Source organism: Balaenoptera ricei, chromosome 12 (genome assembly GCF_028023285.1).
Source record: "Balaenoptera ricei isolate mBalRic1 chromosome 12, mBalRic1.hap2, whole genome shotgun sequence".
Classification (NCBI taxonomy): Eukaryota; Metazoa; Chordata; class Mammalia; order Artiodactyla; family Balaenopteridae; genus Balaenoptera; species Balaenoptera ricei.
Genome location: NC_082650.1, coordinates 5,839,308 through 5,853,742, shown reverse-complemented (window position 1 = coordinate 5,853,742; position 14,435 = coordinate 5,839,308). Strand labels below are relative to the sequence as shown.

Here is a 14,435-nt window from a genome sequence, read left to right as displayed (position 1 = left end):
TCCCCAATAATACCAAGCCTAGTGACTTGGAAATATTATGTATTCAATGCATTTTTCAATGAATGAGTGATATAGGTAATATCTATTTTAGAGCCAGTTTCTTAACTCTGTTTCTAATTAATATTTTAGTTTATGTGACCATAAATTCTTGAATTCAGATTTGTGAGTTTCTAACAAAGAAAAATCTATACTTTACTTTGCAAGTTCCTCTGGCTGTTCAGGTAAGTGTATTAGTTATACATATATCTTGTATTCTAAAATCATTCTGGTTCCATAAGTGATTAGATAGTTTATGAATTCCAGTATTACAGTCCATTGACAGTCTTTTCTTCCCCCATTTCCAGTTAGCACTCACTTTACCCTGCTTTAACAATGACACCTTGCTAACAGCTCAGATTTTGACAGCCCATAGGGCAGAATAACTCCCAAAGCGTATATCTGGTTTTACTTCATATTCCTTATTCATTACTCAATGCATTATAGTCTGGCTTCCACCCCATCATACCACTACAGCTGCTTAATTTTCAGAGATCTTTCATTCTTCTTCTTAATTGATCTCCTTGTATCATTAAAACAAAAGAAAAGCAAAATTTGTCCCTCTCATTCACTGATTTCTATGATTTACTTGCCTTCCCTGTTTACTTGCTACCATTCTGACTGTTCTTTCTATTCTCCTGTAGAATTCCAAATCTCCAGGTAATGTCTTGGGTTCCCAGCATTTTCCTCACTATATACTTTCCCTTTGGAAAAATTTGCCAAATTGCATAGATTTAACCCAACCACTTGATTATAAACAAACTTTGTCGACAGCCTAGATCTCCTTAGTAATCTCCATACAGGTTGTTCCAGTGGTTTAATGACCAAGTCTAGTTTATCCCCCAGGCATTTCAACCATAAGGTGAAGAACCTGATCCCACCACAGTGTCGAATATGGTTTGTTAGGAAAGGTTTCTTAGGAGAGGTGAGGTTTGTGCTTAGTCATGAAGGTGATTACTAGTTTCAGGAGAAAAAGAAGGAGGATAAAAAGGAGTAGTAAAGGGGTAAGAGAGAATAACAGATTGATGGGATAGCAAAATCAAGAAGACCAAAGAGAGCAGGGCATGTCTGAGAACTGCCAGTGTTTAGGTATAATTTATGCTTGGGTACCTATAGAGGAATGCTGGGGAGAGCAACACTCAGCTTGCAAATGTCTTTGTGTAGCATGTTTGTGGGAAATCACTTATGGATTCTAAGTAGATGAGAGATATGATTTAATTAGTCAATTAAAATATTCATTGTGCAGCTGACAGAGGAATGATCTAAACAAGGCAAAGCTGGAGGCAAAAAGAGCAAGTAAAGAAAAGAGAAAGAAACTCTCCTATAAAAAATTTAAAAACTTTAAATGCTAAATAAGTAAAAATGGAAGGCAAAATAATAAGTAGATATTTGTTGTAAATGCAAACATGGTTAATATCTTTTAATATAAAAAGCTCATACAAATTGATTTTAATATAGAAAAGACATGAACGTACATTCACAAACGTATTCGTATAGCATTTATACTAAAATGAGAAAACGTTCATCCTCATTTGTTAAACATAGTAATCCAAATTGAACAATAAGAAGACGTTATCGACTGAATGTGTCCCCCCAAAATTTATATGTTGAAACCCTAACCCCCAATGTGATAGTATTTGGAGGTGGGGCCTTTGAGAGGTAATTAGGTTTATGTGATGGCTTCATGAGAGTGGGGTCTCTGTGATGGGATTAGTGTTCTCATAAGAAGAGGAAAAGAGCCCAGAGCTCGCTGTCTCTCTGCCATGTGAGGATCCAGTGAGAAGGTAGCGGTCTGCAAGCTAGGAAGGGGGTTCTCACTGGAACCTGACCTTGCTGGCACCCTGATCTCAGATGTCCAGTCTCCAGAACTGAGAAAATAAAATTTCTCTTGTTTAAGTCATCCAGTCTGTGGTATTTTGTTATAGCAGCCCAAGTAGACTAAAACAGAAGACCTATTTAATTAACAAATAATTTTATCAAGAATCATAAAATATAAATTTTGATCTCATCTCATACTGAAGATTCTGTCTGAAGGAAATAATATAAAATGTGGAAAATGTGATATGCCTGAAAATTTTATAATAATGTAATTACAAAAGGCAAACGAAATGGAAATAATATAAATTCCAAATATAATTGCAGATAGTTGGTAGAATATTGCTTAGCCACAAAAAATGAAAAAGTACACTAAATGGAAAGGACATAAAAATGAAAAAATGGTATTTGTATATATGTTTTTGGAAAAAGTCTAGAGAGAAAGCACAAACTTATTAATAGGTGATAGAATAGTAAGTGATTTAATAAGATTTCCCTCCATTCTGCAGTTTATTATTTATGTAACTTAAAACAAATTTATTATTCACATCATTGTAGTCAGAAGCCTGTCTCATCTCTGCCTTTAAATCTCTTCATTCAATTAGTCATGTGCCCTAGGTAATTCCCCCTTAAGTTTTTCCCAACACTCTAGTACAGTGACTGAGGACATGTCCTATAGCGGCAGAGAGATTGGAAGTCAAATATCTTTCCTACTACTTTCTAGTTCTGTGATTTCTGCCAGGTTTTGAACATATCTAAGCTTTAATTTCCTTGTCTGTAAGACCATTTCATATGTGTTTTGTTGAAAACTGAAACCAATAATGTTTGTAAAGAACGAACGCAGTATAAGGGGATTTCGTTTTTATTCCTGATGCCACCCTAATTCAAGGCCTTTGCCATCTCATGCTTAGAGTACTCCAGTAAAGTCCAGATTGATCATCTTGACTCCACATTCTCCTGACTCTAAGCCATCCTGTTAGGCCTCAGTGGAATAAGCTTCTTAAAATAGGTTACCTATGTCACTTAGAAGTTTTCTCTATCACTCAACTGTTACCATAGGGCCTGACTTTTAAGGACTCCAAAGTGTGTCCACATATATTGAATATTTATTGAAACATGTATATTTTACCATATGAGGCTCTTACTAACAAAAACATTACTATCATAGTGTTTTGTTATATTGTTAAATTGTTATGTTGTTAAAGCTTCTTATAAAAATTTTACCTGGTAATATAAGCTCACTTTTGTTAATGTTGAGGTGCCCTACCTACCAACAATCAGATTTGTTAACTGTTAATCTTTTGCAAGTATTTTTCTGGTTATTTGGTGACCTTAGGTATTGCATTTTTCCGATGTATTAAAACAATTACGACTGGCAAATAGGACAGATGCTGAATTATAATACTCCTTACTCAGAAATCTAGGCTGATGGCAACCAATTTACCAGTCCCGCGGCTAACATTCCAGTGCCTGAGTAGCTCGGAGACAATCCAACTCTGGCTCACCAGCTTCTTAACCACAGTGATTTTATGAATCCGAATTTCATGTTGAAAAATTCCCTAATTAGGAAATTATTGTCTTTGAATTTTAGTGTCTCAATGTTAGTGAGGTGGCTAAATGGACCAATTAGAAAAACACAATGTAGCTTCCCACTTGAAGTAAAAGTCTCCTTTTTTTTTCTTTTTTTCTTTTTAGCAGTTTCAATTTATGCTAAAAAATAAATCTACTGAAAAGGAAACTTTTGAACTATATGATGAAGAATTTTAGAGAAACTTCCTTCCTGCTAATTATTATTAGTTTTGTGACCATGACAGAGACTGTGATCTAAGTCCTAAATCCATTACAGCACATTCAATAAATGTAGGCATATAAAGTATTGTGTCATCTGTAGTCACTTCAAAGTGCATTCAATATCTCGGTTCCCAAGTGCATTCGATTTTATTAAAAGCATTCTGCTGCAACATCCATTCATCCTAATTGGTTTACAGATAGACCCCACCATTCAGGCAAATCCTAATTGCATTTTCCTACAAATCTAGTTTGATTTATGGTTCCTTATTTGCTTTATATTATTTACAATAAATCGGGATAAAATTCTTAAGACGTTAAATAAAATTTACAGTAGTCCTTGTACAAATATGAGACTTACGTAAGGATTCTTCACAGTATTTTTGTTGGCTTTTAAAGTTGTTTAGTCAAGCTGTATCCATCTGTGTGATTTCCAGTAATAATATCTTTATTACCTTTCCAGAAATTATATTTCACTTGGTTTTCATGTACAGACTTTTAGAACTAGTTGGAATGAATTATGTATGGAATATTAAAAAAATAGTATGTCCTTCTGTAAGGTTTCAGTGGCTACCTATATATTTGGAACAGAAAAAAATATTATCTAGGGATAGAGTGACAGAGCATCTGCATGAAATTAGGTAATGTCCCTTTGCATTAACAAATCTAAGTGGTAATATTCTAGTTGGTTTTACAAATTATAACTCCTGAAATTCCAAGAGTTAATTTGGAATGGATCTATAGCAGAATTGAACGAATCTAGTGTTTCAAAATAAGTAAATGGCAGAAATATAAAAACAGAGGATAACAGATACTTAATAAAATTTCCGCACTGTTGAGTCATTGCATATTAGCATGGACAATTTTTGTAAAACTAAGCAAAGACTTCCATGGAACTGTAGGTATGGAATCATTTCTCTAGAGAGCCCATAAAAATTTATGGGAAGAAAGAGGAAGTATAAGTTATCTGTTACAATTTATAAAAAGCCTTCTAGGCATCTTAGAAATGTATTCATTATTTGAAAAGTTTGGACGATTAGAATTTTGAGTTCTGAATCAGAAAGATTGGAGTATATTTAGAATAAGAGATATAAGGGAAAAGAGAAATTGATTTTAAGATAAATACAAAGAAAAAAGAGAAAGATCGATAATCTCAAACAAATTTTAAGTCAGTTAAATAAATGAGAGGCTTGCTGTCAACAGCATAAATAATAATTTGGCATCTAAAAAAACTGAAAAAGATGGTTAGCATATGATGAGCAGACAAAAAAACCTAAATAATTGTTGTAGCTGAATTTTTTAAATGAGAAATTGTCTTTGATCTCTACTGGAATAGAAAAGAGGTCCCCAACACCTCTGACATAGTGTCAGTGGAGAACACATGGGGGCAGATTGGACTTTCACCCCAGCCAGCAGTCATAAGAGGGTCTTCCCCCTTCCTGTTGGGGTGGTGTCAGAGGATGCCTCGTGGAGGGACAGGCACTGCATAGCAGTAATGAGGCCACTTCATCTGTGTTGTCAGGGTAGGGAGCACTAATGAGGCACTGCTACCCTTCCCTGTCAGGGAGGTGACAGTGGAGGCCAGTGGTGCTGAAACTCCCACCCTCACCCAGTGTTAATGAGGAGCTCCCTCCACATGGTTCAACCGAGGCCAGGTGGGATACCCGTACTTCTACCCCAACCTGGTAGTAATCAGGTGACACCCCCCACCTCATTTCTGCTAGAGGTGTCAGAATAAACCAGCTAAAGCAGAAGGTTTAAGATCTAGAGTCTCATAACACACCAATGTCCAGGTTTCAATAAAAAAATCAGTTGTCACACCAAGAATCAGGAAGATTGTAAAGCGAATGAAAAAAGACAATAGATGCCACACACCCCCAGTCCCTGGCAAACACCAGTCCACTCTCTGTTTCTATGAGTTCAGTTTTTTTTTAGATTCCACAAAAAAGTGAGATCATACAGTATTTGTCTGTCTGACTTATTTCACTTAGCATAATGTCCTCAAGGTCTATCCATGTCATTCCAAATGGCAGGACTTCCTTCTTTTTATGGCTGAATAATAGTCCATTATATATATATATATATCTATATATATATGTATCATACTATATATATACCTATTTACCCACTAAAAAATTAATTTTTCAAAAATATAAAAAATGAGGTATCTGTATACAAATAATAATAATACACATATACACATGCACACGCATATGTACTATTGCACTATAACTTTCTGTAAATACATATGCATGCTGGCTATGTTTACTTTCTTTAGTTTATGTTCTACCACTTCTGAGGGGTGTTAAAATGGTGACATGATGGTAAATAGTAATTTTTTTTGATGCAACTTCTTGGCAAAATAAAAAACTGTTGATTCTTTATCATTTCCCAAAAATATGTTTCAAAATATATTGCTCCATGAATTGCAAAAGTCCAGGAGTGACATCTCTACAGTTTCCATTATACTAACATTGTTGAGAATGTCCTCCTTTATATATAGCATCCAGCTCAGAACTCTGCACAAAGTAGTTGCTGTATGCATATGGTCATTTAACAATTGAATGAACTTGGCTGAAAAATTCTAATACCAGAACAAATTTTAAATCTTCAGTAAGTAAGAGTAAATCTTGCTTCTCCACTTCCCAGTGTCATTTCAGTTACTTACGTAATCATTTGCTGCGAATAATGTGCTATGTAGTGAAGAACATTTTAAACTCTAATAAATGCCTTTGTGTTACCTCACTCTTCAATTCCACTTCAGCATTTAATCATCTTAATAAGGTATTTCTTAATCTCCTACTCAGTTTCTAATCTTAGTCTTTATGTGTGCTTCAGATAAAATGTATTTGTCATTATATAATATGTAATATTTGTTATATTAGATCTATTTTTATATATACTTTGTTAAAATTATTTTTCACACAGATATTAAAAATTAATATTGTATCAAATAACTTAAAATATTAAGATAGTAGGTAAATTATTTGCTCTCTTGTCTATTTAAGAATTAACAAAATAATTGTTTTTATTAAACTAATGGATGACTAATATTTACCTTTTTTTTACAAACAGGTAAAGATAATAATGTTTAGACTATATATAAGGAACAATACAGTCGACTATCATTTTCTAATGATAGTCATTCACTAATCACTTTGAATTTTGTAACCTAATGAATTAGTTCATATGTAAATAATGCAGATTTAAAAGTTGGAGTCAATGTGAATAACTCAATATGAAATGTTTCTTCTTTCATAAAACTCATAATTTGGTAGGTGAAAGATTCTCGTATAATCTCTTCTAATGTTTCTTTCTCATAAATTCATGTTACCAAATGTATGCTATGTACACACAGTAGACCACCATTTTTCTTCTTAAACTCTCTCATTTATCATCACTTAATTTTATATCACATTTTTATGGTTTTATTGTTAATATTTATAACATGAGAACATATCCTAACATTTTATTTATATAGAAAGATTTGAAGGATATATTTTAAATTTATTTCTGGAGTATTCTACAAAGTATATCAGACCTGAGATTAGAATTTGCAATTATTAAGAATCTTAAAAGTTTTAATACTCTGAACTTAGTTGCTTCTATTAAAATGTTTTCCTTAAACAAAAGTTCAGGCTTTTCTTCGTTATAAAGTGATATTTTAAAGTGACATTTTCTAGGAATGCTTTGTAAAGTAGCTTGAAGTAAAGTAAATCCTTAATAGTTACTATAAAATAATTTTCTTCTCCAAATGTTTGTATTAGTGAGATTTCAGTTGTTCATTATTAAGATAATTTGGTTTGTCTTCCAGAACATTTTATACAAAATGAAACATAAAAGCCAAAGTCTTTTCACTGTGCATTTTCCAATGTGTTTTAAAACTTGATTCCTTTTTTTTTTTTTTCTTTAAAGGTGAGAGGCCCTCCAACTGCAGGAGCATTTAAAGAAAGACCAACGAAGCCCACAGCATTTCGAAAATTTTATGAACGAGGGGACTTCCCAATTGCCCTTGAACATGATTCGAAAGGAAACAAAATAGCGTGGAAGGTAAGTCAGGGCACAGCTGGGAGAACCAGCTGTGCTCCCTGTAGAAGTGACATTTCCCAATGTCGAACAAAGTTGGCTGATAAGTAAATAAGCTGGAGTGATTTCTCAGTGAATGGAAGATGGTAGGTAAGCTCTGAGAGAAAGCTCCCCTGTGTCAGCTGTCCACCTTGACTAACAATTAAATTATAGCCTGCAAAAAAGAAAATGACAGAGTTGCTTTGCCTTAGAGAATTGTGTGCTGACCAATTCATCTCTGTTTTTATGAGAACCTGGCATCCCAGCCTGTTTCAGGCAGTCCATCAAATTATGGAACTGGTGGCTGGATACAAAGAACAACAGCCATTTATCTCCCCCACATTTCACCTTCCTGCAGGACACTTCCAAATGGAAGCTTTAATTACCTGAATGGATAGGTCAAGATTGTCTGCTCCCTGGAAATGCAGTGTGGAATACAAAAAAAGGCCGCTTCTCACTGCCTCCCTCTCCTCTCTGTCTGCAGCACGTGTCAGCCAGCACAGTGGCTGTCATACGTGCCCTGTTAGAGGCTGACCTCCGCCGCTGAAACCATTACAGCACCGACATTTTTCTGACAAAAGCTTAATTGGTTTCAAAATAAATGTATTGCCTAATGACTCCATTTTAATGTGGCTGTTTCTTTCTAAAAGGTTCACTGATGTTATTTGTAAAAACTTGCCAATCTCTTAACTGAAGAAGGCTTTTACATTTAATTTGAAAAATGAATGCTGATCTCTAACCAGCTTCTGCTATTTAATTATTTTTTGTTATCAAGGACTTTGCTTCGGGTGATATTTATCAGCTAAAAGGGCTTCTCTTCCTAAAGAAAGAAAAGCAGATGCACATGTGTGAGCATCACATCAGGTTAAGGAACATAAAAGGCTTTGCCAAATATCATTTTAAATTTAGCAATTGATCCATGTAATAAAAAAGTCCCACAGTAGTATCTGAAGGGTGAACGTCAGGATTGTTTATAATTAGTAACAAATAAATTTGTGTTAAAAAATAAAAATGATCAAAGTGTAGAATTCATCAAAGTAAATAGGTTAGAAATTCATTAAAATTAACCTTTTCCTTCTTTTATGGAAAAACTGAAAGAATTGTTTGCATTATTTCTAGTATGTCTTTAAATGTTTTCATATAATTATCAAACATTTTGAAATCTTGAGCAGTCACATGATATCCAGTTATTGAACTTAGAATTATTAAAAATTGGCAAGAGAAATCTGAAGATATCCTTGTTATTAAGTTTTGTCATAATTTTTTTAGGAGAATGAAGGACATTATTATCCTGGTTTTAATCATCTCTCTTAAAATTTGCATTTGTTATGTGAAAATGTGCATAATGAGAAAAAATTTATAGCAAGTATAACTAATTTAGATATTTTATTCTTAAAAACTTTAATTTGGGGTTTTGTTTGTATTTGATTAGTTAGATGGATTTTGTGTTTGTTTGTCTATGTACCAATTCATTCACTATAACATAGTGCAGGTTCTTAAGAACTTGATTCCTTTTGAGTAAAAGAATATTCCATATTTCTTTATAGAAAGTGAGTAGATTTTGGGTGTTTTAAGTAATTTTAGCACACAAAAATTCTATCAATAAAAAGAATTCATAGATTTTTTTGACCTGTTTGAATAATCGTATGAGTAATTTTTAGAAATGTCAAGAGACTAGAAAAAATTCATCTTGAAAATAATAAAAATATAGGATGAATCTTTTTTTTTTTTTTTTTTTTAATTTTATTTATTTATGGCTGTGTTGGGTCTTCGTTTCTGTGCGAGGGCTTTCTCTAGTTGTGGCAAGCGGGGGCCACTCCCCATCGCCGTGCACGGGCCCCTCGCCGCCGCAGCCTCTGTTGTTGCGGAGCACAGGCTCCAGACGCGCAAGCTCGGTAGTCGTGGCTCACGGGCCCTGTGGCTCCGCGGCATGTGGGATCCTCCCAGACCAGGGCTCGAACCCATGTCCCCTGCATTGGCAGGCAGATTCTCAACCACTGCGCCACCAGGGAAGCCCAGGATGAATCATTTTGCTTTATCTTTGATAATCCAACAGTCAGATGGGATATAAATTGCTTTTCTTTCTTATAACTATATTAATTCTTTTAAGCTACTATTGACTATTGTACTGATTCAGCAAGCTAAAAAGTCAGAATAAAGAGGAAACAATTTATTTGCTGCCACTGGTAGGATAATAGCATACATTTAAAGAAACATCTTACCCTATAACCGGTAGACTTCTACCTTTTAAAGCTTTATCAACCGGATTTCAATTGTACTACTGTAATGTTGAAGATAAAATATTAAAATTATTAAGCACAGGCTTGTGAGCAGTCTCTCAATATATTCATATTTATTCCTTGGCACACGTACTATGGGGAAAGTCTGGTACTTGGTAAGACCAGAGGCCTTCTTTTAGGATGCCATTTCTAAGGAAGGGACCTCGAATGTTGAAGGAAGCAGGGCTCCGCATGCACCCCACAAGAACAAACTAACTGAACAATCCCAGACCCTGAACTGCACTTCGCCATGTGTGGACAGAGCCCTGGTCAAGCAAACTTCTCATCTCATGTCATAGCTCGCCCCTTGCTGAAGGCTCCTGAGTATCTCTGATTCCCAGGAAAATACCTGTCCTCTCTCCACACTCCCTGTGACACCCCTGAGGCTCCAAGGGCGGTGGTAAGTACCTGAAATGGTGTATAGAATTAAGTGGCAAGGAGATCCATTTCCTTTATCAGAATTTCAAGAGGCCTGAAAGACCAAGAAGTCACTGCCCTAAACCCTGATGAAGACTTCCCCAGCATCTCAGGCTCATTGCAGTCTGTGAAGTTGCTGAGAGAGGATCCCTGCCCAAGACCTCAGATTCCCCCTCTTTTTATTCTGGATTAGCTGACCTGATCATCACCATATTAGAAATCACCATATATTCTTGAAATAATAAAGGCACTCTGCTACGGTAATACTTAATAAATGACTTACTAAAGTCAGAACGTAGAAGTAAGAGTTAGAGACAGGCAAATGTCTTCGCAAGGTTAGGTTTCTCAACCCCACATCCTGAGCTACCATCATAGTTTAGGGCACATGAAATGGTCATTTGTTCCACATGTCAAAACAACAGGGCAGACCAAATGCCACAATCCGTGCAGTTTAGTATATTCCTTGCGGTATCACTAAAGATCCGAGCACTAATGCAACTTTCTGCAGTGGTGGAAATGTTCTGCATCTGTACTGTCTAATACATTACAAGTAGCCATATGTGGCCGATAAGCACTTGAAATGTCCCCAGAGAGACTGAGGAACTAAATTTTAAATTTTAATTAATTTTAATTTAAATAGCCACATGGTTACCATATTAGACAGTGCTGCTCTACATTAAGATAATGACAGTCAAGTAGAGAACAAATGTATGGATACCAAGGGTGAAAGGGGTGGGGTGGGAGGAATTGGGAGACTGGGATTGACACATATACATTATTGATACTATGTATAAAATGGAAACATACTGTATAGCTCAAGAACTCTACCTAACGCACTGTGGTAACCTAAATGGGAGGGAAGTCCAAAAGTGAGGGGATAGCTGTATGTGCATGGCTGATTCATTTTGTTGTGCAGTGGAGGCTAATACAACATTGTAAAGCAACCATACTCTAATAAAAATTAATTTAAAAAAAAGTTAAATGCCCAAGATTTAGAGCTGGTTTCCTGTCTTATGATGGACTCCTCATTGTGTTTGTGGATTTTATGAAGGCTCTTTACTGCCTACTTTTTTTATTGCCATATCTCTAGATATTCTCCAAAGTAAATATGTAATCTCTAAATATTCAGGATATAGTAAAATAAATCATTTAGCACAAGAAAAAGATAATGACAGTCAAAAATAAATGCCTGAACCTGCTAGCCAGATAGGAGACTATAGCTATGTAAGAATTTTTATTAAAATGAAAAAATAAGACTAATATGTGCATCTTTGTCATGGCTGGGCTTATACATTCCTTGGTTAACATAAAAGAAGTTTTGTAAAATATTTGTAGTGAAATTTTCTATATACTTATTGGTGGCAAGTTAATGATTATGAAAGATGATAGATTTAATCTAGATTACGAAATGTACCAGGCAAGCTCTGCATACTTTTTTATTTTTAAATATGCATTTTCTAAATACAGCTGAAGAATTCTTGATTGTGAATGGTTGAATCTATTACAAAGCATACTAATTGCTCTAAACATTTAATCCACTTACTTTTCTGCATTTTTCTTGACTCTACTAACCTTCAGGAAACATGACTTTGTTCTGTTGCTGATATGTTCAGTATCCAGACTACAAGCAACAGAAGTTGATCAAGAGCCAACCCTTCTGAATAAGTTACAAAGCAGATAATCAGCATGAACAATGGACATTTAAAAATTGTGTTTCCACACCTTAAATTCCCAGTATTCAGTCTCCTGTAATTTTGTGATATGAGTCATACCCCTTTATAAGCATAGTGTGGGGTGGGGTGAGGCTCTACCTAGAGGACATTCTGGAGACAGAAGAAATGTCATACAAACTTGCAGAGCTTTCAGCACATTGTCTCAACTTCTTCTACTTAAAGGAGGGCTGTCTGGCCTTACATTTAGGTCTTTAATCCATTTTGAGTTTATTTTTGTGTATGGTGTTAGGGAGTGTTCTAATTTCATTCTTTTACATGTAGCTGTCCAGTTTTCCCAGCACCACTTATTGAAGAGGCTATCTTTGCTCCATTGTATATTCTAGCCTCCTTTGTCATAGATTAGATGACCATAGGTGCATGGGTTTATCTCTGGGCTTTCTATCCTGTTCCATTGATCTATATTTCTGTTTTTGTGCCAGTACCATACTGTCTTGATTACTGTAGCTTTGTAGTATAGTCTGAAGTCAGGGAGCCTGATTCCTTCAGCTCCATTTTTGTTTCTCAAGATTGCTTTTGATATTCGGGGTCTTTTGTGTTTCCATACAAATTGTAAAATTTTTGTTCTAGTTCTTTGAAAAATGCCACTGATAATTTGATAGGGATTGCATTGACTCTGTAGATTGCTTTGGGTAGTCTAGTCATTTTCACAATATTGATTCTTCCAATCCAAGAATATGGTGTATCTCTCCATCTGTTTGTGTCGTCTTTGATTTCTTTCATCAGTATCTTATAGTTTTCTGTGGTAGGTTTATTCCTAGGTATTTTATTCTTTTTGTTGCAATGGTAAATGGGATTGTTTCCTTAATTTCTCCTTCTGATCTTTCGTTGTTAGTGTATAGGAATGCAAGTGATCTCTGTGTATTAGTTTTGTATCCTGCGACTTTACTAAATTCACTGATGAGCTCTAGTAGTTTTCTGGTGGCATCTTTAGGATTTTCTATGTATAGTATCATGTCATCTGCAAACAGTGACGGTTTTACTTCTTCTTTGCCAATTTGTATTCCTTTTATATCTTCTTCTCCTCTGATTGCCATGGCTAGGACTTCCAAAAGTATGGATTAAAGACCTAAATGTAAGGCCAGACACTATAAAACTCTTAAAGGAAAACCTAGGTAGAACACTCTTTGACATAAATTGCAGCAAGATCTTTTTTGGCCTGCCTCCAAGAGTAATGAGAATAAGAATAAAAATAAACAAATGAGACCTAATGAAACTTAAAAGCTTTTGCACAGCAAAGGAAACCATAAACAAGACGAAAAGACAACCCTCGGAATGGGAGAAAATATTTGCAAAAGAATCAACAGACAAAGGATTAATCTCCAAAATATACAAACAATTCATGCCACTCAATATCAAAAAAACAAACAACTCAATCAAAAGATGGGTGGAAGACCTAACTAGACATTTCTCCAAAGAAGACATACAGATGGCCAACAAACACATGAAAAGATGCTCAACGTCACTAATTATTACAGAAATGCAAATCAAAACTACAATGAGGTATCACCTCACACCAGTCAGAATAGCCATCATTAAAAAATATACACACAATAAATGCTGGAGAAGGTGTGGAGAAAAGGGAACCCTCTTGCACTGTTGGTGGGAATGTAAATTGATACAGCCACTGTGGAGAACAGTATGGAGATTCCTTAAAAAACTAAAAATAGAACTACCATATGACCCAGCAATCCCACTCCTGGGCATATACCCTGAGAAAACCATAATTCAAAAAGACACATGAACCCCAATGTTCATAGCAGCACTATTTACAATAGCCAGGTCATGGAAGCAATGTAAATGTCCATCAACAGACGAATGGATAAAGAAGAGGTGGTACATATATACAGTGGAATATTTCTCAGCCATAAAAAGGAATGAAATTGGGTCATTTGTAGAGACATGGATGGACCTGGAGACTGTTATACAGAGTGAAGTAAGTCAGAAAGAGAAACACAAATATCATATATTAACGCATATATATGGAATCTGAAAAAATTGGTGTAGACAATCTTGTCTGCAGGGCAGAGGTGGAGACACAGACGTAGAGAATGGACATGTGGATACCAGGGGGGGAGGGGGGGTGGGATGAACTGGGAGATTGGGATTGACATATATACACTATTGATACTATGTATAAAGTAGATAACTGGTGAGAGCCTGCTGTATAGCGCAGGGAACTCTACTCAGTGCTCTGTGGTGACCTAGATGAGAGGGAAATTCAAAAAGGAGGGGATATATATGTATGTGTAGCTGATTCACTTTGCTCTACAGTATAAACTGGCACGATATTTTAAAGCAACTA

General features: G+C 35.2%; 1 protein-coding gene across 1 annotated transcript in view; it reads left to right on the top strand.

The window, feature by feature from the left end:
* PACRG (parkin coregulated) overlaps nucleotides 1-14,435 on the top strand; it is a 513,624-nt gene that overhangs the window by 74,139 nt on the left and 425,050 nt on the right. The window contains exon 2 of the mRNA XM_059941859.1: nucleotides 7,555-7,689. Within this exon, the coding sequence (XP_059797842.1) occupies nucleotides 7,555-7,689 (135 nt within the window). The remainder of the gene's footprint in view (nucleotides 1-7,554; nucleotides 7,690-14,435) is intronic.